This window comes from Oreochromis aureus, linkage group 5 (genome assembly GCF_013358895.1).
Source record: "Oreochromis aureus strain Israel breed Guangdong linkage group 5, ZZ_aureus, whole genome shotgun sequence".
NCBI lineage: Eukaryota > Metazoa > Chordata > Actinopteri > Cichliformes > Cichlidae > Oreochromis > Oreochromis aureus.
Window position 1 is genome coordinate 32,829,838 of NC_052946.1, and position 22,634 is coordinate 32,852,471.

The 22,634-nt window shown below is 37.0% G+C and overlaps 3 protein-coding genes across 3 annotated transcripts; 2 read left to right on the forward strand and 1 right to left on the reverse strand.

Moving 5' to 3' along the window:
* Positions 1 to 3,608: 3,608 nt before the first annotated feature.
* On the forward strand, positions 3,609 to 5,661 carry LOC116317772 (adenosine receptor A1). The gene is made up of 3 exons (XM_031736639.2): positions 3,609 to 3,739; positions 3,867 to 4,189; positions 4,994 to 5,661. The coding sequence occupies exons 1-3, from the start codon at positions 3,710 to 3,712 to the stop codon at positions 5,601 to 5,603; spliced, it is 963 nt and encodes a 320-aa protein (XP_031592499.2). The 5' UTR covers positions 3,609 to 3,709; the 3' UTR covers positions 5,604 to 5,661.
* A 3,221-nt stretch (positions 5,662 to 8,882) lies between these two features.
* Positions 8,883 to 10,844, forward strand: rplp2 (ribosomal protein, large P2). Its single transcript, XM_031736668.2, has 5 exons — positions 8,883 to 9,010; positions 10,099 to 10,222; positions 10,296 to 10,344; positions 10,436 to 10,531; positions 10,713 to 10,844. Exons 2-5 carry the CDS (start codon positions 10,100 to 10,102, stop codon positions 10,787 to 10,789), a joined length of 345 nt encoding a protein of 114 aa, XP_031592528.1. The 5' UTR covers positions 8,883 to 9,010; position 10,099; the 3' UTR covers positions 10,790 to 10,844.
* Positions 10,845 to 12,837: 1,993 nt separating this feature from the next.
* LOC116317776 lies at positions 12,838 to 16,977 on the reverse strand. The gene is made up of 6 exons (XM_031736649.2): positions 16,656 to 16,977; positions 15,515 to 16,111; positions 15,278 to 15,388; positions 14,982 to 15,043; positions 13,753 to 14,013; positions 12,838 to 13,486 (listed from the first exon to the last, which is right to left on the reverse strand). Exons 2-6 carry the CDS (start codon positions 16,101 to 16,103, stop codon positions 13,448 to 13,450), a joined length of 1,062 nt encoding a protein of 353 aa, XP_031592509.1. The 5' UTR covers positions 16,104 to 16,111; positions 16,656 to 16,977; the 3' UTR covers positions 12,838 to 13,447.
* Between the last annotated feature and the right edge of the window lie 5,657 nt (positions 16,978 to 22,634).

Genomic DNA, 22,634 nt, shown 5'->3' on the forward strand with positions numbered 1-22,634 from the left:
TGACTCTGGAGCAGTGTAGGAGGAGGGACAACAGTTCTAACAACAGAGTAAAGAGATGGAGAAAGGTTGTAAGAAAATAAATGGAAGAACATAATTAGGGAGAGATTCAAGGATACAAGTAAAACGATTGGCTACTTTGACCTGTTTATTTTGTTTTCCCTTTTCTTTTTTTTTGCATGTACTCAGCTTTACTATTGCATTGAGGAATTACACAAATATGTGGACAAATTTAACTGGACCACCTGCGCTGTTTTGACCAATAATGGTGAGTGGCCTGGACCATAAATGCCAGGGCCATTTTTTGGGTCCCAGACCAGACCTGAGTACAAAACAACAATTTTAATGCAATTCAATTTTCATTTACAAGTCTCAAGTGCTGCAGACTTTATTATCTACAGCAAAATCCAACTTAGTGGTGTGTGCTTCAAACTCATTAGCTGATGTATGGTTTGGAGACAGTGGCACTAACAGAAAGACAGGAGGCAGATCTGCAGGTGGGAGTGTTAAAGGTTTTCATTGAGAGTGACCTGAATGGACAGGATTTAAAATGAGTATATCAGAGGGACAGCTCTGGTTTTGAGTGGTTTTGAGACAAAGTTAGAGAGCCGAGGTTGAGATGGTTTAGACATATAGAAAGGAGAGTTCGTTTTTAACACATATACCCTTTTGGAAAATTGTTGAGACCGATGAATTAATACAGACAAAATTGAGACACCAGCTAAATGATTATGTCAGAGTGAAATAAATTCTACATTGTACCGGGATGCTTGATGAGGATGTTGAGAATAATTTTGTTGATTGATACCGGTAATAGAAGTGTTACTGTCATGTAATCCCTATGGCACATGTGGAAGCGGATCCCTGCAAGGCCATAATCAAATTTATTTTTTCTGTTTATAGGTAATGACGGTTTGTGCATAATGCAGGTTGTGGAACAATCAGGTGGCTGATTTTATTGTACAGCTGTGAAAGATTACACAAAATATTTTTGTCCCAAAGAAATTTAACAAGTATTTACTATGTTTGATAAATGTATTGCCACTACAGAGAAATTTTTAGTATGTTCAACATGGGCTGGGCACTTTTATGTACATGACAGAATAACTGCCTTACTTACTGTGGTGCAATTCACAGTTTTGAGGGGCTCTTTTTTATTTTCATAGTACCTCATGTGAGACAGCATGAATAATAAGGCAACATACTAATCAATCTTTTGGTGTGAGGCGAAGAAAGAAGCCTGTAAAACCAACGTGTGACAACTTGACGGGGATAGAAAACCATGACATTGAATAAATAAATGATGGAAGCAAATACCAAATACAAATACATTCTTAGGCATGTTACATTAACTTTTAATAACCACATTGTCACTAAGGATTAATATTACTTTACTGGATTGTTTCACGAGCAAAAGAGGGAACAAGCAAGCTGCCATAAGGATATGGATAAACAACAACAGGGTTCTATGTTACAGTACTCTGTATTGACCTTCACGGTTATTTCCTCAGTACTGATAATGTGTATAGATTGATTATGGAGTGACAGAGGCCTGTAAGTCTGATTCAGTGTTTTCTCACAAATGTCCTAATGCATACACTCAGGCCTGAGATCTTAGGCAATTGGCCAAAACAACATCCAGAGTCATCGCTTTCTTTAAAGTGAAGTGATCTTACTGAATAGACTTATGGGCAGACATTCAATCTGCTTCCTTAAACAACTAAAGACCATCTCAGTGATTGCTTACTCAGTAATGCTGCCAAAGTCTTTGCATCCTTGGATGGACAATTAAATTAAGCTTTATAAGTAAATGAAGATTTTTTCTACTACCTGTGGGTAATTCATGTTATAGAAAAGCAGTTCATGTTGGTGCATAATAATGACAAAAAGAAAGACCTGGGAAGCAGTTCGTGATTTAAACTTGAAACAGTTAAATGTTTATTAGTTTATTTCCACATAAATGTGCATTCTTAGATTTAAGCTGCTCTAAACTTAAGAGGTATTTGCAGTAGACTGATTAGAATTATATCTGTAAGTGAAATAAGCAACGTATGAGAACTTGACCTGTCAAAGTGTCTTTGTTTATATAAAACTCTCTTTTGAAACAAATGATAAGCATTCCAGGTGTTTTCTTTATTAATTTCTGCAGTATAATAGATATACTATCAAGTTAGTTTTCTTGTTAGCCAGATTTCGGTTACTAATGTTGACTAGTAATAATTTCTGTGTCAGCAAACTTTGTGACTAATGCTAACTGAATGCTCAGACAATGTCATTGGTGAGTTGCAATGTTGATCCTGGACCAATGAAGATGTAGGAACAATACAAACACAGGGATGTCAGATCGTCCGTATTTATTTATATGCTAGCAATAATTTCCACCTATACAGTCTATGAATGCCCTTTGCTAAGCTGGCTAAAATAAGCTGATAATGTAGCACTCCACACCGTGATCCAAAGTGGGTCAAAGGCATGCCAGGTAGGCTTTATGCCAGTGTGCCAACACATGAAAAGCCAGAACTACAGACAAGACATTTCAGGCATTGCTGCAGTAGTATTTTCTGTAAAACTTTCCTACTCTCTTATATTTTCAGTTAAAAGGCAAAGGCATATTTTTATAGAATAAGGTTTGTTGAATTTTGCATTTGGCATTTTGTTTTTGTACTATTTTCAAACTGTGCTTTTTAGAGGATTTTTATTACATTCTACAAAGCACTTCAGCTTTGGTTGTAGGCTGATATATGTAAATCATTTTACAGTACCATATTGTACCACTTCATTTATAAAGCACTTTTAGAAAACAACAAGAGGGGTGACCAAAAAGCTGAAAGGGTAAGAGATGCAGAAAAACAAAAGAGCTGTAGAAGTTAAACAATAAAATAGTACATAAAAAGTATCTCAGAATAACAGTTAATATCTCTCACTGGGTCAAAGGTCAGGGAGTAAAACTGTGTTTTTTTTAACAAAATTTGGAGAGTGAGAGAATGAGAGTGACATATGGGTACAGCAGTTCAGACAGATACAGAACTGTTACGAGGCTTTAAAACAAATAAATGGATTTTAAAGTGGATTTGTGAACAAACTGGATGCCAGTGAAGGAAAGCTAAAATTGGAGTGATGTGCGATCGCTTGTTTGCACCAGATAAATACTGAGTGGCAGTTTTTTTGCACTAGCTCTAGGTGAGCAATACAGGGGTGGCTAATTCAGATAAAAACTGCACTGCAGCAATAGAGACAAGACATTATGAAAGCATGCCTTAATGTTTCAAGGTATGTTTCGACATAAGACCCTTAATTTTTGACAGGAGCCTCAACTGGAAAAAGCAGGATTTTACCACTATACAAGATAAGATAAAATGAGTTCTAATGCAGAGCCATCTTGAGGTTAAAGCTCACTATTATTAACGCCCTTATGACAATATTTCCTGCCAGTTATTACAAACCACAGTTCCTCTCAAAAACCGCAAACACACACAGTCACACAGATACACACTTAATGCAAGTGAAACTCTTGCTGCAGGATGCTGCAGGAATCAAAGTCCCTCCCCTTGATTTTATGACTTGTGAGAGAGTGAGTTGGTGAGAGCGAGAGAGTAGAGGACGTAGAAGAGTGGTGATGCAGGGTATCCAGTCCTGTCCAGAGCTTGAATGACATTCTGAGGTTCAGTTCTTCACCATGCCACCATGAGCATAAGCTCCACTCACTGTGAAAATGGCGCAAATAGGAAATTCCTCCAGTCAGGTAAGGAACATACATAATGATAAATGGAAAGAAGTCTGAACTAAATGTATTTTTTTACAATATGAGTTAAGATAAGTGGGATCTGTGAAGTGTAATAATGACTTCCTGTCCTGTCCAACCTCACGAGCACATGGATATGATGTACATCTCCATTGAGACCACTATTGCTCTGGCCTCTGTGGTGGGGAATGTACTGGTGGTGCTGGTGGTGTATGAAAACCGGGCTCTCCGCAGCGCAACCTTCTGCTTCATTGTGTCTCTGGCCATGGCTGACATCGCTGTGGGACTTTTGGTCATCCCTCTAGCTATTGTTATCAGTGTGGGATATTACACTCAGTTCTACACATGCCTCTTCCTGTCTTGCCTGATTCTGATGATCACCCAGAGCTCCATCTTTTCCCTACTGGCAATAGCCATCGACAGATATCTGCGAGTCAAAATTCCTACCAGGTGAGGAACTGCTTTAAAAGCAGTTGTTTGCGTGTTTGTTTTTTATTGTTATTTGTTTTATCTGAAAAAGTAAAAATAAATTGATTGGAATAAAGTAGTGAATGTTCAGAATTACAGTATCAATGTAGTAAATGATGATCTGTTTACATTAAGAAGAACTCAATATTCATAGCAGAACACCATAGGAAACTGATGTCAGCATCCTCCTTGAATGATAACAACTGCCTGATCCAGTCCATTGCAGCTTTCCTGTCCAAAATTAATCATGCAAATTAGTGTTCCACTGATCTAGATTCTGTACGATATTCATCCTATTTATAAGCATAAATGTATTTCACAAACATTTTTAATCGATATCACATTATATAGCATGTGTCTTTTGAACTTGAACTAGCAGAACATATGGTGTCAATCTCTTTTTAATTGTCTTTAGAGTCAGAGAGCCTAATATGTGCTCAATCGAGTGAATTAGGTTCTCCATCTTCATGACTGATATACAGCACCATATATCTTTGCAAGATTTAATGCAAACAAAAAGCTTTTAAGCAAATTAAAATGTTCCTGTCTATGTAAACAACTGACAGAGGTAACATTTTTATGAAAAAATGTGATATATTTTTATATAAAAACTGATATATAAAAACCACACAACATTTTTATATATCAGTTGGATCCTGATGTCAAGTGTCAGTTGTGAAAACTCAAAGGCTGACATTGGGCCAATGAAACACTATAACTATAGTACTGATATGTGCATTTAGGTGAATCGGAAACCTGTCTTTTCTTTTTCATCATACTGCTCAGGTACAGCATCATAGTGACTAATGGGCGAGCGTTCATGGCAAGTTGTCTCTGTTGGATTCTTTCCTTCCTCACTGGATTGGTTCCGATGACTGGCTGGAATAACCAGGATACCATAAACCGCAGCAACTCCAGTGAGATTTGCTGCCAATTCACCGCTGTTATAAGGATGGACTATATGGTATACTTTAATTTCTTTGTCTGTGTGGCACCACCACTGCTGATAATGATCACTCTGTATGTGGAGATCTTTAGGGTCATACGGAAGCAACTTAACCGCCGTGCTGAGGCCACCTGTGATGGAGACAAGTACTTCCGGAAGGAGCTGAAACTAGCCAAATCGTTGGCCTTGGTGGTGTTTCTCTTTGCTTTGTGCTGGCTCCCAATACATATCATGAACTGCATCACTTTATTTTGCCCAAATTGTATCAATCCGATAGCCTCAAAGGTAGGGATTTTCATGTCCCATGTAAACTCGGCTCTTAACCCGCTGGTTTATGCATTCAAGATGAAGCATTTCCGTGCCACACTCATCCAGATCATTCGCCGTTGCATGTTATGTAAACCCGTAGAAGCAACCGCATACCCTACAAGCACAGTAGTCCTAAGTTAGAGAGTGAATGTAAGTGTATAAAAAGGACTGCAATATTTCTGTGTTCTTGGCTTCCAGTGATGGTGTATCAGCAGTACTAATGGGATTATATGATATATGGAACTGATAAGGAAAATAAACCCATTAGCTGGAATAACACAGCACTTCACTGAGTCTTGGGAAACACCCATATCTTAACCATTTACATTTCTGTGACTTTCATTATAGTAAACCAAGGTTGCAGTGAGAGGAAAGAAAATTATATCTTCATCAGTCTGACTTTTGATTTGTTTTGTTTTTGTTATTAAGTTCTTTCCTTACTGATTCATATTGAATTTTTAAATCATTGTAATGTGCTGTAGATAAACACCATAAATCATACATTAAATATTTCATGCTCAGAATGCTTCAAAGTGGAAACAAGAGATGTCTTTCCTGTTTTAACAAAATACATTCTACTCAGTGAGATGTTGCAGGTATGTCTTAGACATCGCCAAAGTTATTATATTTCAAGGACATTATCCATGTTTGTGCAAAAGCCAGTGGCATTCCATAGTGGGCGAAATATTGCAATATGTGCCAAAGTGGTCGACTGACTTATAAATGAGATTAGATTCATTGCAAAGATTGAATTTGGAAAACCACTTACTAGATGCTTGATGAGTCACATGAACACAGTCAGAAGAGTGAAGAGATTTACTGGCATAATATCAATACAGAGTGCAGTTTGTTCTCTGGGTTTCACATAAACAGTTCAATATATGCTGAGATTAAAAGCCTCTGCCTTGAATGCAAATTAATCAATTCAGGCACTACACCAAATGAGACAAAAACTCTGCCAACATCAAAGCCTTTCAGCCGTAAGTCTTTATCACAGGATGCAGGGACTTCCTCAGCGAATTCACATAGTTGAGGCCATATTTCACAAGCTGTGGCAGAATGGTGAAAAGGCTCTGGCGCATTTAAAGAAATTAACAACAGAGCATTATGCTCAAGTGATTTATTCCAACTCCAAGGCTAAAGCTTCTGCTAAAGCCGCATCAGTTCTGCATCGTCATCAGTTTGACCTCAGGACTACATCCACTCAGTACTTAATACATAAAAGCGGTATAATCCTTTTAGAATATTAAATGATTGTCCATTTGATATGCTCAGAACAACAGGCTTTGTGTTAAAACAATGGGGTTCAAAAAGGTATTTAATTATCGCTCTTTCTCTGCCTCGCAATCACAAACACGTCAATATGTACTATATATTACCATCTCTAACCTTCATCCTCGCTGAGGGATTTGAAACTGCTGAGTGTGGTCTAATCCCCAGCACTCATCTTAGAGAAGCAGGTACCGCATAACCAACCTGGCATTTACTGCCTTTGCACCACACAGCCCTGTGAGGACTGGCCTAACAATATCTACAGTAGAGAGGTAAAAGCATGGTGTAAGTATGAAGTGTCTATCGTGACTTCATCATACAGAAACTGAAATCTTCTCAAGGTAAGACTATTCATATGTATATTTAGAGAAACATTTAAGGCTTCTACAAAACACTATCACTACATCAGTTTGCAAAATAATTTCTTACTTTTGCTTTTTTAACATTTTCAAGCAGCAACAGAATTTTGCATGTCCAACCAACTATAAGATGGCTGACACTCATAGAGAAGGAGAAGAACAAGGCGAAGAACAAGATCTGGAGGCTCCAGAAGAAGAGATGGATGACGAACATAATACCTTGCTACACTTTAGCAAATACCGTGAAGCTCAGTTTGCAAAACCGTGGGAGCAGTGGACCTTCAGAGATAAAGCAAACTATTACATGGACCGCATCTTCCTTGGGTTTTTGGTCACTTTTTTGGTCATTTTTATTGGAGAGTGTGGCTATAAAATCTGGTACGTGACAAACGTGAATGCGATTGTGGAGTTTGTTTCAGATTCGGTGGTCTTTTTGTTCAATTGGCTCTTCACGCAGGACAGACAGGAGCAGGTGGCTGAACTATAGGCTGCAATGAAAGGATTACTTGATTTTGTCTTTTTTTGTGTGTATTTTCTGCAATGTTTAAAACACAAAAGATCACTAGAGAATTTGTCTACATTTTAGCAAAGAATTTTTGTAATATTACCAGTACCTGAGCACTATTTCTGATCATTTTTGATGGAAGTAAACATATTGAATGAGCTGTCTCACTGTCATGCACTTCAATGATTTGTACCATGTTCCCCCCCCCCCCAAACTAACTATGTAATAAAAAAAAAAATTAACTTCAGCTATGATTTATGAATGACAACTGTTATAACTATGTTATTTTCTGTTATGGGCTAATTAATATGTTAATATGTTTTAAAGTTGGAACACTGAAACATGCAGTGTAAATGCTTCAAAGAGTGCTGTAAAGCTAATTTAAAGGACTAACTTTTTAGGTGCCAATTCCTGTTTAATTCTCATTTTCCTTTACTCCTTAACATTTAGATGCACTTTATTAGATATCATTTTACATTTTTATTTATATATATTTATAATTGATTTCTATTTACTCATAAATATTGAATTTGGATATGTGACTCAATTGTTAAGAGCCAGTTTATTTACGATCCAATCTCTACATGGAAAGTGAATAATAATAACAACAATAGAATGTTTTTAGTGTATTTTTATGAAAGGTGTCATTCTGCTATAAAAAGTTTCCAGTAAATCATGTTAAAAATAAAATCAAATTAACTTATAATGGAGCGAATACAAATGTAACTTAATTTCAGTTAACTAATAAAAAAGAAAGATGAGACTAAACTTTGAATGCCAGGGTGATACTACTATATACCTATATATATATACTATACTATACATTCAATGGTCCAAAACTGTACCATTGAATTAAACATGAATTGTTTGACTTCTTCACCAAAAATCAATAATAATGATTTCTTACTTGTAAAGTTACATTTATAGGTGTAAAATATGGCCATTATAGTAGTAAAATTATAATACCAAGGATCCAGTGCACAAAAAGGATTTTCTGTGTGCTGTTTTCTAGGAGATAAACCACCTAAGTTGTTTGCACAATGGAAAATACTTGCAGCAATATTTTCAATAATAAAAACACAAAAGTTTTCCCAAAAATTGTTCTCAGTTGGACACTTCCAGAATAAATGTACACTAGTCTTTAGATCCGAAACTTCAGTTTAGACCAGCGTGTATTTAATATTTAACTGATAATAATTGTTACCGATTTATTTGGTCAGTGAGACGCTTGATTTCATTCTGTACCACATTACCCACAATCCAAGTCCAACAATGACTCTGACGTATACATCTGTCATCAAGCAGACCAATGAAATCGACGCACTCCATCTCATACAACCTCCGGTACCGCCTCTTTTCCTCTTCCGGATTTTCTAGCGTGACCGACGTTTCGTGTCTATTTAGACTTAAAAGTAAGTCCAAATATCCGTCACATTATAGATGTTAGTTTGTATCTCATTATGATTTTTTAAGGTGGCCCGTGTTTGATGGTTGATTTTATTCGACTACAAATGTGTCGTTGTTGACTAAATTACTGTCAGTAATGGAGGACTGCTACAGACAAACACTGGGCGCCATGCTGCCTCTGTCAGTCCCAACTGATGTATCAGCTTACATGGTTTACACCAGCATAGAGGCTGTTACACCATGTGTTCTTGGCACTGAATACAAAGTCGAACAGCGACCTGCATATTTAGTATGGTGATTTTTGTCCGTGTGTAATGTTTAGTATTTTTCTTTGTAAAACATTAGCCACACGTTAGCTAAACTGCTAAACCTGGGTTCTCCGAACATATTTAAAGACTCAAAGTATAACCTTAAAAACACCAAAGAACAAAATATTCTTGTAGAACTACTAGTAGTTATACACTTGAGTTTTTTTGCTTTATGAAAGTACTCATCGTTGTCCTTAAATAAAGTTATAAATTAATTCACCGAGGGTGCGTGCCGGCCCCCTAGTGGCAAACCTGGAGTATTTCTGAATTTCAGACTACTCGATAAAAATACAATTTAGAAATCACTTTTTCCTACTTTAAAAAAAAAAAGAAAGGTGCTAATGCAACGTATTTTGGCCTTCCATTCAAAGGAATATTGGCAAGACTATGATTTATCATATTTTTAACCAGCTAGTGCTGCATAAAATACACGTTTGTCGATCATACGGGCAGCAAACCACTACAGGCCTATTTTGAGAGAAAAGACATACAGCTAAACTTAGGCTTTCTGAAATTGTTGTTATTTTTACCTGTTTATCTTCTATTAAACAATTATTTAGTAATATAATTAGCAGCACCAATGCTCATTATACTCAAGTTATCTAATTATAAATTAATCTCATGATTTTTCCCTGTTAATTACTTAATGTAAAAAAATCATCAGGCCATCAAGACTAACTGTAACACACACCGGAATATTGAGATGCTTTTCGAAATGAAATTTTCCAATTTACATTGGTAACTTGGCACACAGATTCTTCACTTCTGTTTTGTTATCACTACAGAATGCGTTACGTGGCCGCTTACCTCCTGGCTGTTCTCGGTGGAAACGCCAATCCTTCTGCCAAGGACATCAAGTCCATCCTGGACAGCGTGGGAATTGAGGCCGATGATGAACGCTTAAATAAGGTTTGTTGCTAAAACGTTGAGCCTTTTTTTTCCTCTGAAAATGTGCCGTGGCTGAGTTGTCTCTTCTCTGCAGGTCATTAGTGAGCTCAATGGTAAAGACATCAATGAAGTTGTGAACTCAGGTAAAGGCCCATCTTTGAGAATAACTGCAGAGGTCAAGATGATATACACAGGAGCTGGCTAACAGTTGTGTATCACTTTTTTCTTCCACAGGCCTCTCTAAGTTAGCCTCCGTACCAGCAGGCGGTGCCGTGGCGGCACCTGCTGCAGCTGCCGCTGGTGGAGGTGCTGGGGCTGCGCCTGCTGCTGGTACGTATATATTTATATATCTGTCATTCTAAGTGAAGTTTAAAGAAGAAAATTTAAGCTTCTGCAAGGTTGGATGAAAAATTTGTAATAGTGTTGGAAAAGGTTAGCTGTGTTGGATCTCAGCGCTGGTAACTATTCTCTGTACTTATCTTTTTATTAAACAACATCTTGTTGTTTGCAGTGGAAGAGAAAAAGGAAGAGAAGAAAGAAGAATCAGAAGAGTCCGACGAAGATATGGGCTTTGGTCTCTTTGATTAATCTGCCTTCTCTGTGTTTAAAAAGCAATAAAAATGTAAAAGGTTTACACAAATCACCTTTTCTTACTGTCCTTTAATTGATATTTATTTTAAATAACCCTTACCTAATTGTGACTGGGCAAAAGTAATCATTCACAAAGATATTACAGTTAAAGTGTCTGGGGCTTGACGCTAAAGCTTTTGTTTCATGTTAAAAATAGACAAGACTAGGAAGCCAGTCATCATTAGGCAAACCAGACCTTCCGTGTGGTCTGTCTGTCGTATTGTTGGTAAGATAATTGAAACCACATAATGGTGTGAGCAGTGAGGGACAATCCATGAACCAGACCAGACAAAGTTGGCCACACAAAATAATAAAAAACAAGACTGAAACTGGTGTGTTTAAGGTTTAGGAAACACATAAAAGACCTGTAACAACAATTCAGCCACAAGGAGAAAAACAAAAAACATAGAAATTTGTGAAACGGGTCTTTTGGAACATGGGAAAAAAATGCCAATGAAATGTTGATAGTATTATAAATTGTATGATTTTTAATGCAGCTATACAGACACAACAATTCTTAATTTTTAAAATTACTGCAAGACTCTTGTGAGAACAGGATCAACGGGAAGGCGGGGGGAGAAGTCCGTAAACTGGTAATGTGCTTCAAACAACAGTTAGTGTAATGTTCAGGGCTCTCAATAGTTATTTCTCATTGTAAAGATGTTTGATTGCCCAACAAGCTGAATAGTAATGGAGCTGGCATGGATGGAAACCTTAGTGATCTGTCATTATTGATTACCTGTGTGGTTTCCCTGTCACAAGCCAAAATGGTGCAAGAGCATAAATTAGAAGTGAGTAATTAGTCACATCACAATATATCTTTTGCAAATGATTTTTTTAAAATTGCATGACAGCATAAATAGTCACTCAACTGTAACCTGGAATTTTCCACTACCTGCCATCTTCCACATCCTGCTTTTGCCTTACATAAGATACCCGAATTAAGGTCAACGAAGTAAGCAACGTAATCTCTTAACGCTGCCTTTGAAATGACTAACTACTCAAAGAATTAACGCTGATGTGTGGGCTTACTTTGCTTCAAGTTTCACTAAATTAGATCTCAGTGGTTCATGTCATACACAACACTCATAACTGTGTTGTGTTCATCATGCAGTTCCATTTATCTTTTTCTCGTTTTTTTGTAGAGCACAGCACAAAATCACACGTGTTCATTATTTTTAGTAGGATACTGAGACAGTCATAGCACTGCATGTTAATCATACTGACTGTTGATTTCCATTTAATATTTGCTTGTTCCAAATATATTAAACTATCAAATGTATACAGATTCTTTATACACTTTGAATTGTCAATGTAAAGCTTTTTTTATTTATTGCAAAGCTGATGAAAACATACTTTATTTATAATTGCAGTAGTTTTAACAAGTCAGTTTTATGGTCAGGGTTGTACAGCTTTTAAAATATGTTGTTATATGTTAGCTGTAAAACAAAGGTGTGGCTGACTCAAAGTCTTCTTATTGCTTCAGCTTGCATTCATCTGTTAGAACAGAGTTTCTAAGTTTTTGTTACTTTGACATGAGGTCATGTCTAAAGGCAACCTGCAGCTGCATACATTGTATGGACAAAAGTAGTGAGCCACTTGCACATTATACCTACACGAGCAACTCCCGTTACAGTACTATGCTGGAATTCGGTGAGCTCTTATTTCCACAGAAGTTTGGAAAGGTCTACCGCATGGCTAGGTGCCTGATTTTATATAGCTGTGGTAATGGGATTGAAAACACCTGAATTCAAAGGTTAAGAGGTGTGGCCCATGTATGTCAGAAGCTGATGGCTTTATTTCTTGAAGCCTGCTTCCTAACAGGAATAAACAGATCTCTAGCCTCTCCTAAACAGGTTTGAGCAGGTATGTAATAGCCTCAGGCTGATGTTTGATGTGTTCTATTAGCTTAATTCTTCTGTTTCATAGGTGGTGGAAGGATAATGAATTTTCTTGAATACTCTTCACAATACTTATTTTTCCAACAAATTAAGGGGATGCAAGTCTTAATTTTTGCTGTTTTTATTATCAAGTTGATCTTAAATTAAGCCGGCCTTTAGATATACATCAATTCTCAATGAAAAAAATATAAACATCTTTTTAGTATTTAATATGAATGCCAGCATTCATGAAAAACAAACATCAGTCACATTTTAGAATACCAAAATATTCAAGAACCTTGCACCAAGTTATTTAGCTTATACATAAAAAATTGCACTGATCTTTCACATTTTTACAAATTCACATACACAATTCAACCTAGCAAAATGCCACAGTTTTTTAGTTTTGCGAAACCAGCTGTGTTTGTTAGTAGTTTAGTAATATCTCAGTTGAACTTTAATGTGAAAGACAACACTCATGCACTCAAACAACACCCAAACAGTTTTCTCAGCAGTCATTCTGTTGCAAATTTATAGTTTAACAAGCACTCAAAAACAGTATTAAGAAAACCTAACATAGATTACAGCATGTGTCTCTTTGCAGGCCTAAAGCATTTCTTGGCCATCCCCTTTGTAAAGAGGAACTCAGGTGTGCAATACATCCTTAACCACATCTGCAGTGCTAAGAGGGGTTGTCAAATTTGAATGTGCAGCAATGTTTCTGCTTGGCTGCTTCTCAGTCATCACTGTCAGACCAGGGATGATCTGTGCATGCCTGTAAGAGAACATAAGAGTTTAAATAAAACAAACTTTTTCAATGTTATTTTTAAAAATACACAATATCGCTACACTATATTTAGCATTTTTTTTAGGGATATACATTCAAAAATTAATTGAAGCAAAATAACATTTGCATTCCCATTTTAATCAATAATTAACTGATAACATGGTTTCATTATTATGAGAACACCACACGAAAGCTGTTTCTTTCTAATGTTGACTCTCTTTGCTTTATCTCTCTCCATTACATCTGATTCTTACCTGTCTGTATTTAAATCGGTCCTGTAGATAACGGTTTCCCAGACCAGTAATGTGGCCTACATTCTGTTTGGAGAGTCCGGCTATCCTGGCTGTGAAGTCAAGTGTGAAGGCCAATTTGACCAGCTCAGGTGCTGTTGGTAAGACAGTTGGAGGTTTTTGGGTCGATGAACCTTCTTTCTCAACATATGCATCAGCAAGCTTTTGGAAGGAAGAGTATGTCATCTGCTGAAAGAAGTAGCTCAGGGTGGGGTTATCTTTCATCTGTAAGACATAAGGAGAAGAGGACTGTCCATTAATACAATCTGCTTTTGATTTACTAAAATAAACATCAAGTCAACAGCTACTGAACAGTTATACAAAATGGGATAAAAAGCCAATTGCAATTTAATAGAGTGCAAGGCTATCTTATCAGGAAGCCTACACAATCATTAGTTGTAGCTGAGAGAACAGAAAGCTTTTAGTCTGATTCATGATGGGTGCAACTGATGATCATTTACATTATTGATTAGCCTCCCATTTATTTTCTCTTTGTACTGATTGTTTGGTCTATAAAATGTCAGAAAATTAAAAATGCTCATAGCTCAAATGTGGATAATATCTCTTAAGGCCATATTTACATGTGCAAATGTTTTTGAAATATACCAAAAACAGTTCCAATAATACAAAGAAAAGCAGCAAATCCTCAGACTTACGAAGCTGTAGTCATGAAATCTTTAGTATTTATGCCTGATCACATTTCTAAATAGTTTGTATTGTCAAATGCAGCCATACTTATTTAATGTGTGAACCTGTTTTACGAAAAAACAAAAAAACAACTGTAGTTTCGAAACACCACGCTGACATGCTGCTAAGTAGAACTTTGCATATTTAACTTTACACCTCTTCCTGTTCTCATGTTGACCTCGTTTACTACTATTCTTATTGCAAAAACAGAAAACATGCAGAAGTAAATGCCCATGACAAATTCGCAAAAACCCATTAAGTATTGAAGACAAACACAGGAACTTGAACATGAATTTGTGAAGGAGTTTGTACTTTTTCACTGGAGTTGGTAATGGTTATCTTTATAATAATTTGAGATTTATTAGTTAGCTTTTGTTTTCTGTTAAAACACATTTGATCTGTGTAATTAAAAACAGTTTATATTCAAGGCATTATATACAGGCAGACTATTTAACATAAAGTATTTCAATATTTTTACTTTTCCAAGACTGACAGTTAATACCAACCTTGACATCTATGGCATCACCCTGTTCCTTCATCAGAGCAATGATCCTGTTAATTACTTCCTCTGAAACCAAACATAAAGAAGAAGTGTAATTAATGCTCTGAGCAGTTCACAACATTGTTCACACCACAGTCTACTATTTGTAACAATGTGGGTTTAAGTGTATCGTATAGTTACATTTTTAGCACAAACCTTCCATTTGGTTTAGAAGTTGTTTTACTTTTCTTTCATCAAATTTGTTGCCAAATTGACTGACATGTACATGACTTAAATTCAGAGAACTAAACAGTTTCTTACCATCTGATAGTGGTGCAACCTCTTCTTTTTCTTTGACCTCATGGACAATTTTTTCCAGTTCCTCTGACACCTTCTCATAATAAGAGTCTGTTGGTGTTACACTGACAACAGCTGCAAAATGAAGATTTGGTTATTTTTAAATGTGTATTGTTTTTGTACTCCAGTGATTTGGCTTACTATAAAAATGTAAAAAATGACATTGATTATTAAATAAGGTCAGTTCTCCCACAGGCATACCTTCAACTCCTGTGATGTCAGCAGGTTTGTTTGGTTTTATCAGAGATAGCTGCCTTTTTGAGAATCTTCTTCTTAGGGACTTTTTTCTCGTTGACTTCTTTGGTAAAGTGACTGGTGTAATGGGCAAGCAGGTAGTTACTGTCTCAGAGGAATTGGACATGTCTGGTGGACTGTCCTGCTCGTCGTCTTTATCCTCATTGTCCTTCCGGGTGAAAAAGCCAATTATATTTTTCCAAAATGAGGTTTTCTTGATCTTTTTTGATTTTTTTGTCGGTTTCTCTGGTTCTTCGGGACATTTCTCGGGTTGGTTTGGTACATGTTCAACCGGATAGAACGTATCAATTTCTTTTCTATCCACATTCTCAAGTGAAGGGGCCAAGTGAAGGGAGGGGTCACTGGAATGATGTCTTTGTCTTTTTGGCACCGTCACCCATTTTTCTTTCCTCCCAGCCACTTTAAGCCCATGAGTGCCATCATTTAGGCTGAGGCTACGTTTTACGTATACCTCCAGGAGACGGGCTGTATCCTTGGGAGGCACGGAAATTAACTGGCTGTTAGGAGGCCTTTGTTTTTCTTTCTCTGTTTCCATGTTGGACTCTGAAAGGTGAAACACAACACCACATATAAAACACATCCTTAACACTTTTGAAGGATACGATTTCAATCAAAATGACCTGACAACGGATGGTACCATCTTCTCAATTGTAACAAACAAAACAAAACTGAACAAAAAATGTAAACATTTGTAACAATTTAGACCCTCAAATTAATAAATGTAGCAAGGAAGTAGTCGGCACAATAATCATTAATTGCAACTAAGATGGCAAATGATTTTTTAGTCTGTTGTTAAATTGGAATAAATAAGAGTAAGTAGCTCCATATAACCCGTATGGAGATATTTAACTTCCCTTATCTGATAAACAGCAAAACCGAAAGCTAAATAGAAAAAGAAATACGAATCTGGGACTTTCTGAAACCAGGTTGCTCTTAAGTGTTCGTTAAATGTTTTACTTTAAACTACAAGCGGTAAACTTGTAGAGGCGGTTTATACCATTAACAAGTTGGAGGAAGAAGAAAGACTGCAAAACAAGAAGAAGAAGCGCATTAGTACCATTAGCAGTAGGCCAAAATGTAGACTCACCTTCACACACCGCAAATATGTTAAATCTCTGCAAGGATCTGTGCAAGTCTGGCTACCACTTAAGGTTCTTTTTAAAAAGTTATATGGATCCAAAGTCCGGCTGCCTGCTCAAAAAGCCTCCTCCTAACTCCTTCGCGGAGTGGGCGGGAAGCTGGGAAAACACCACCTGTCTTCCTGCTTGCATTCGTGTCCAAAGCCGACGTCAGACTCAACGCGTGTTTACAGTTTCACCCTCGCTCTCGGTTCTGTTGTAAAACAATATATCCACCGGGTGCTTTGTCCGATCTTTACAGGAAGACATTTTGCTTCCTTTCAGAGGCTGCATTTAGAGGAAGCAGTACAAAACGTGACGTTTTTTTAAATGACGTAATCGTAGTGATTTTCTTGTTATATTTAAGTCATTCAACCAGTCTTGCGCGTGTTTTTCTTGATTTGTGATAATGTGATTTTATCATGTGGTTGTCTGTCTCTTTATTTATTTGTATACAGATCTCTTGGAAAAGTAATCACGAGACTACTTCTATTATTATTATTATTATTATAGCATTATTATTATGATTAGCAGTAGTAGTAGAGGAATAACATTGCTCTCATTTATTTGCCATTGTGTCTCGTTTCGTTTCCAAGGTCGGAAACTACTGTCTTAGCTAACGATCAATATTAACTGTACTGTTTACTTTCCACTCACTTTTTATAGCATATTTTCCAAATGTTCCAGAACGCGCGTTATGGAACATTTGGAAAATGTGCTATAAAGAGGTGCTCGGTTTTAAACTATAACAACAAAAAATGCGCATTTTTTGTTGTTATAGTTTAAAACCGAGCACCTCATTGCAGCATTTGCTTTTCTTTACTTTCATTAAAACCTTTGCCTATTAACATTTTCCAACAGAATTCCTGTAAACTGACTGGGGCGCTCTTATGACAACATCTGATAACACAGTTCCCAAGATTTTGTAATCTTGTATCTTGTAAACATTTCCCTTGCAGTTTTCCAAGCATAGAGCACTGATATGTATTGCAGTCAAATATTTCCAGGAAGTGGTTGTGATCAGAAAAAACTCTTTTTGTTTAATTGTAAAACATGCCGAGCCCTTATGCTTACTTATCAACAGGCTTTCTGTCTGCAGCTGACTCTTATCAGTAGTTTGTCATCTGGCTGATTTACTGGAAGTCCATGGAAGGTGTAACGTTAAGGCACGTTAGTGGCAGATACACTACAGGAGACAGTAGTTTAATAATCTCTGAGTGATTAATTGCCTCATAGATTCCTTCATTTGATTTTATAATGGAAGAAAAGGTTTTAACCACGACATATATCAATTTAATTTGTGCAAGTTTTTGAGTTTTTCTATACTGAAGCATAGTCAATTCTGTGTCCTACAACAATCAAATACCTGTGCTTTACTGGTATGGTGGTCTAGCTTATAGAGCTCAGTTTCTGTTGAAAGTAATTTAGAGGGTTGTTAATTTAACTTTATGGTAATTTTGCAGGCTGCTGATAACCTTACTGAAGTTTCTCTTTGTATAGGTGATTAAAGATTAACAGAATCCCAAACTGGAGCCTCTCATGCCTCTAAGCTACATCATGTTTTATGAACCTTTAGCTCATCAGTGTGTTATTACATAATCTGAACAACGGGAAACAAATTCACACAAACGTTAGGGATACTGTTGTGGTACATAGACTCACCATGTGCATTAATGTCATGGTAATTTTGTAGGTTGTTCTTTGTTCAGGGTGGAATGATTGATACATTTATACTGTTTGTAGTATCAAAGTGAAGCCACTGGGTGTCCCTCTTAAAACATGTTCTGGAGCCTTTCACTGTCAAACCATAGAGTAGTTTACTTTTCTTATAAGTATTTAATCTCAATACACATATGTAAGTATGTATTTTTGCATTCATACATTTCATGCTATTTCATGCTGCAGCACAAATTTAGTCACAAATAGTATGCTTGACTATACTATATGTATTTGATGCTGTTTTCACTTGTTACCTTTACAGATTAAGGTTTGTTTTTTGTTTTGTTTTCTTTAACGATAAATTTGACTATATTTTTGCATTCAAAAATATGGTAAGCCTACATAATTTGTTGTTCCACAGTATACAAAATAGTTTCACTTTTGGTATCCACATGTTTGCGTGACATTTTCAGTTCCACAGAACTGTGCCTTTATGATTGCATCATTTCAGAAAACTTGAAATCATTTTCTTCTTCTGCCTCTGTACTTGTTTGTTCTTACATTTGATAAATTTGTTTTTACATTAGTATAGAAAGAGGTCAGTTAGTTGCTCAAATGTTCTTATTTTCTTTATCTTAAGATCTTCGGCTTTGGTTTATGTACAGCTGACCTTTCTATATTTGGAGAAATTTAGTAAATTATCTATGTAGTGGTACTGCATCTGTACATGGCCAGTAATTTTTCACAAACAGACTGTATCAGATCCCTAACCTGACTTTATGAAAAACCCTGCTGTTGCAGATGTGGTCTTCAAGGCAATGCATTACTGTCTGGTCCCACATGATACTTTAGGTCACCTTTTTCATTTTTCATGGGTCTTAAGCTGGACAAATGTGAGACTCACATTTCGTCCCACAAGGTCTGGTCATTGACCTCCAGGGTTGACGCAGTGCAGCGGAGCAGCCACAGCGCATTTACCTGCTGTAAATCTTTATCTGTTTAAATAATTACTCATCCTCTGTCAAGGGACTCTCCAGTCTTAAAATGATAGATGAGTATTACCCAGGCAATGCAGAGCTGTGCTAACAAAACACATATAAACAGATACTAGGGCATACAGTGATTACATTAATATCTCTAGCCAATAATACTGCTGTACAATACACCCTAGAGGCTTTTTGATTAAATGGTATAATAGCGTATACGATGCATTGAAAGCCAGCCACCAGAAAGTGAAACTGAGTTATGCAGGTTCATCATCATGTCATTTAACAACTGAAGAGGTTTCTGAAACAAAGTCCTTATACTGTGAATGCTGAATCAGGATCAGAGGGGCGTGAAGTCATATGCCGATAAGGAATTATAAGCGGGAATCTGTTAATGTGTAACACAGTTTCACATTTATTGTAGATGTTAAAGGGGAAGGAAATCCATTTCACTTAAAACATAAATCTAAGCAGTACATCCAATTTTACTGTAAAGCTCAGTAATCTTAACAGTTGGAGACTAGAGATTTTAGTAAATAAGAATAAAATAGAAATAAATAGTTTATTTGTTTTTGTATATGTTATTCAGTAGGGCAGTATATTTTGCATAAACCGCCAGGTTCATGAAAATGGCCACTTGAGCTAACTATCAGCCCAAAACTAGCACATTTACAGCATGGCACAACAAGAATTTGGTTGCTATTGCTAATTTTCCTCATCCTTGAAATTATTTTTTAAAAAGGCATCTGTTTAAATTAAGGTGGACCTAATGTGCCCATTTCTGCCTCAATATTTTTTTTAATTCTTGGACTCCACTAAAGTAGTTTTGCATAACTCAGAGGTCAAGCTAATTCTTATTAATCTTCTTATTAAGAAGACCCTCATTTTATACTGTAAGATGCTTGAAACAGCTGTTTAAGTTCCTTTCCCTTTAGGACATTTTTCCTTGAAATCAGCTTTCTTCTGATTGGCTACCCGTTACAGACAGACAGTTTAAACACCAGGTGGTTGGGCTTAAGTCTAGGATTATTTTATTTTAAAAAGTGTAAACCGCATGTAACGTGTAAACTCCACTCTATTCCTTTTGGAGAATGTAAAAAACTCCTTGGTATATAGAGATATCCATAACGCCTCATTGTGTTTTGCCTTGGTTTTTGTTTATAGTTTTTTGTAGTTATATAATGTAGTTATATTTACATCTTTGAAATAAACTAGTCAATTAATAAAAAGGAATAATCAGCAGAGATCTGTGTCTGCACGTTAAATCTATACAGTCTAAAGCGAGTTTTATACTTCCGTGTCCCAGAGTCCACGGGGGTCCACTTGGGTTACAGTGGCGTAAATTTCATCAATGGACGGTGAGCGGAAGGGTCCGTGGGGAATTTACCTTAGCTATAGCGCTGAGCTATCCGTGACTGTGTCCGCAACTAACTATAATCCAGGCTTAAAGCCCGCTGGGGTATGTTTTGTTTCTGGTCGACTTAAAATTCTCATTTGCAAACATGTCTGTCCCTGATATTGTCTTGTGGGCACACAGACTTGAGAATTACATTAGTCCCATTACAATGGCCCAGCTGGTGGACTTTGAAGAAGTCTTGTAGGAAAGACTACTTGGTTGCGGTGTTCCCAATTTCTTTTTTTTTACTTCAACATTAAACTTGCTAATGTTAACGTAAAATAATTCGTTAGCTCCAACTCACCTAAATATGGTCGCTTTATAACATCCATCCATCCATCCATCCTCATCCGCTTTATCCGAAGTCGGGTCGCGGGGGCAGCAGCCTAAGCAGAGAAGCCCAGACCTCCCTCTCCCCAGCCACCTCCTCCAGCTCATCCGGGGGAACACCAAGGCGTTCCCAGGCCAGCCGAGAGATATAATCTCTCCAGCGCGTCCTGGGTCTGCCCCGGGGCCTCCTCCCGGTGGGACATGCCCGGAACACCTCACCCAGGAGGCGCCCAGGGGGCATCCTTGTCAGATGCCCGAACCACCTCAACTGGCTACATAAAACCCAGATGGTTTTTGCCAAATGCCAAACTTTGAGGATTCAGAAAGTACCAGAAATAACGTCACTTTTATATAAGAGAGTGTTGCAGAGACTTGCTAAGAAGGAATTGTTTGGGTTATGTTAAATGTTATATGATCTTTACCTTATATTAAGTAACATTTACTATAATCCTTTCATTGTTTTAATTTTTTAATGACATTTATTGACAGTCAAATACATAAAATATCATCAGCCTTATCCAAATAAGGAGGACTGAGATATGAGGTTCTTTAATTATTACCTGGAAGTTGATTCATGTGTGATGATTACATTTTAGATGTAACATAAATGATCTCCAGCATAGGTGAACAAACAAAACAACGAAACGGTAAGGAGAAGGATTTCCCAACAAAGCCCCATCTGTGGAGCATCGTGTTATCACATAGTGTCAGGATGCCTGATCCCCTCCCCACTGAAAAGAGGTGTACGTCCACCTGTCTGTTCTTCATCCTCGAGTGCTGAGAGAGCAGATGGAGTACCTTGCAAGATTGGTTTGTCCTGTGCCAAAAATCTACTGCTTATTTGTTATAAAGCAGCTCTTCTTTGGTTTTGTTTTTCTAAGGTCATCATATTAGTTCTTTAGTTAATAAAGAATCTATAAGAGTAATGCAGAAGCCATGTCTAAAAGTTCTCAGTCAGCAAACTCATGGCACAGAATCAATGATTCAAGTAATACCGTAGGTGAACGTGGCAGAACTTTAATCAATATTAAAGCTGTGAGGATTGCATTGCCACTCATTGCAGCGCTGCCTTCACACTTTGATCAAAACTCTATAACAACAAGGTCATCAAGCCTTGTTTTTACTGGGCTTCTTCCAGCATCCAAGTCACTGGAAAAAATTAGAGACTTTTTAGAGTTTTATTACAAACACAAGCTGCAGAGGTCCAAGTGACTTTGCCCTCAGGAGGGTGTGAACTACAGTACACAGGCTGCTGTCTGTGCAGCTTTGAAATTGGCTTAACGTGTCTGCTGACAAAACAGTAACCCAATCTACTGATATGAGACTCACTGTCTGAGCTTTCATGTGAGACCAGTCCATTGTTTTCTTTTAAAGCAATGAGACAGAGCTTGTCACTAACTTGGAGAGTAAAAGGATAAACAGAGTCATGCAACAGTGATATTTTTAGATCCATTAAGGGGTGCAGTACAGTATGCTGTGTCACAGTGACTGGACCATCTGCTTTGAATGGATTTCTTGGGGTGAATCTTTATGTAAGGCAGGATAGATGTGATCTCTTCATTAAACACCCAATGAAT

Coding starts and splice junctions, on each gene's coding strand:
- LOC116317772 (XM_031736639.2), top strand. CDS start 3,710: ATGGCGCAAATAGGAAATTCCTCCAGTCAG. Junction 3,740..3,866: donor TAGGAAATTCCTCCAGTCAG/GTAAGGAACATA, acceptor CAACCTCACGAG/CACATGGATATGATGTACAT. Junction 4,190..4,993: donor CGAGTCAAAATTCCTACCAG/GTGAGGAACTGC, acceptor CATACTGCTCAG/GTACAGCATCATAGTGACTA.
- rplp2 (XM_031736668.2), top strand. CDS start 10,100: ATGCGTTACGTGGCCGCTTACCTCCTGGCTGTTCTCGGTGGAAACGCC. Junction 10,223..10,295: donor ATGATGAACGCTTAAATAAG/GTTTGTTGCTAA, acceptor TCTTCTCTGCAG/GTCATTAGTGAGCTCAATGG. Junction 10,345..10,435: donor CAATGAAGTTGTGAACTCAG/GTAAAGGCCCAT, acceptor TTTCTTCCACAG/GCCTCTCTAAGTTAGCCTCC.
- LOC116317776 (XM_031736649.2), bottom strand. CDS start 16,103: ATGGAAACAGAGAAAGAAAAACAAAGGCCTCCTAACAGCCAGTTAATT. Junction 14,014..14,981: donor GTGATGCCATAGATGTCAAG/GTTGGTATTAAC, acceptor TATGTCTTACAG/ATGAAAGATAACCCCACCCT. Junction 13,487..13,752: donor ACCGATTTAAATACAGACAG/GTAAGAATCAGA, acceptor GTTCTCTTACAG/GCATGCACAGATCATCCCTG.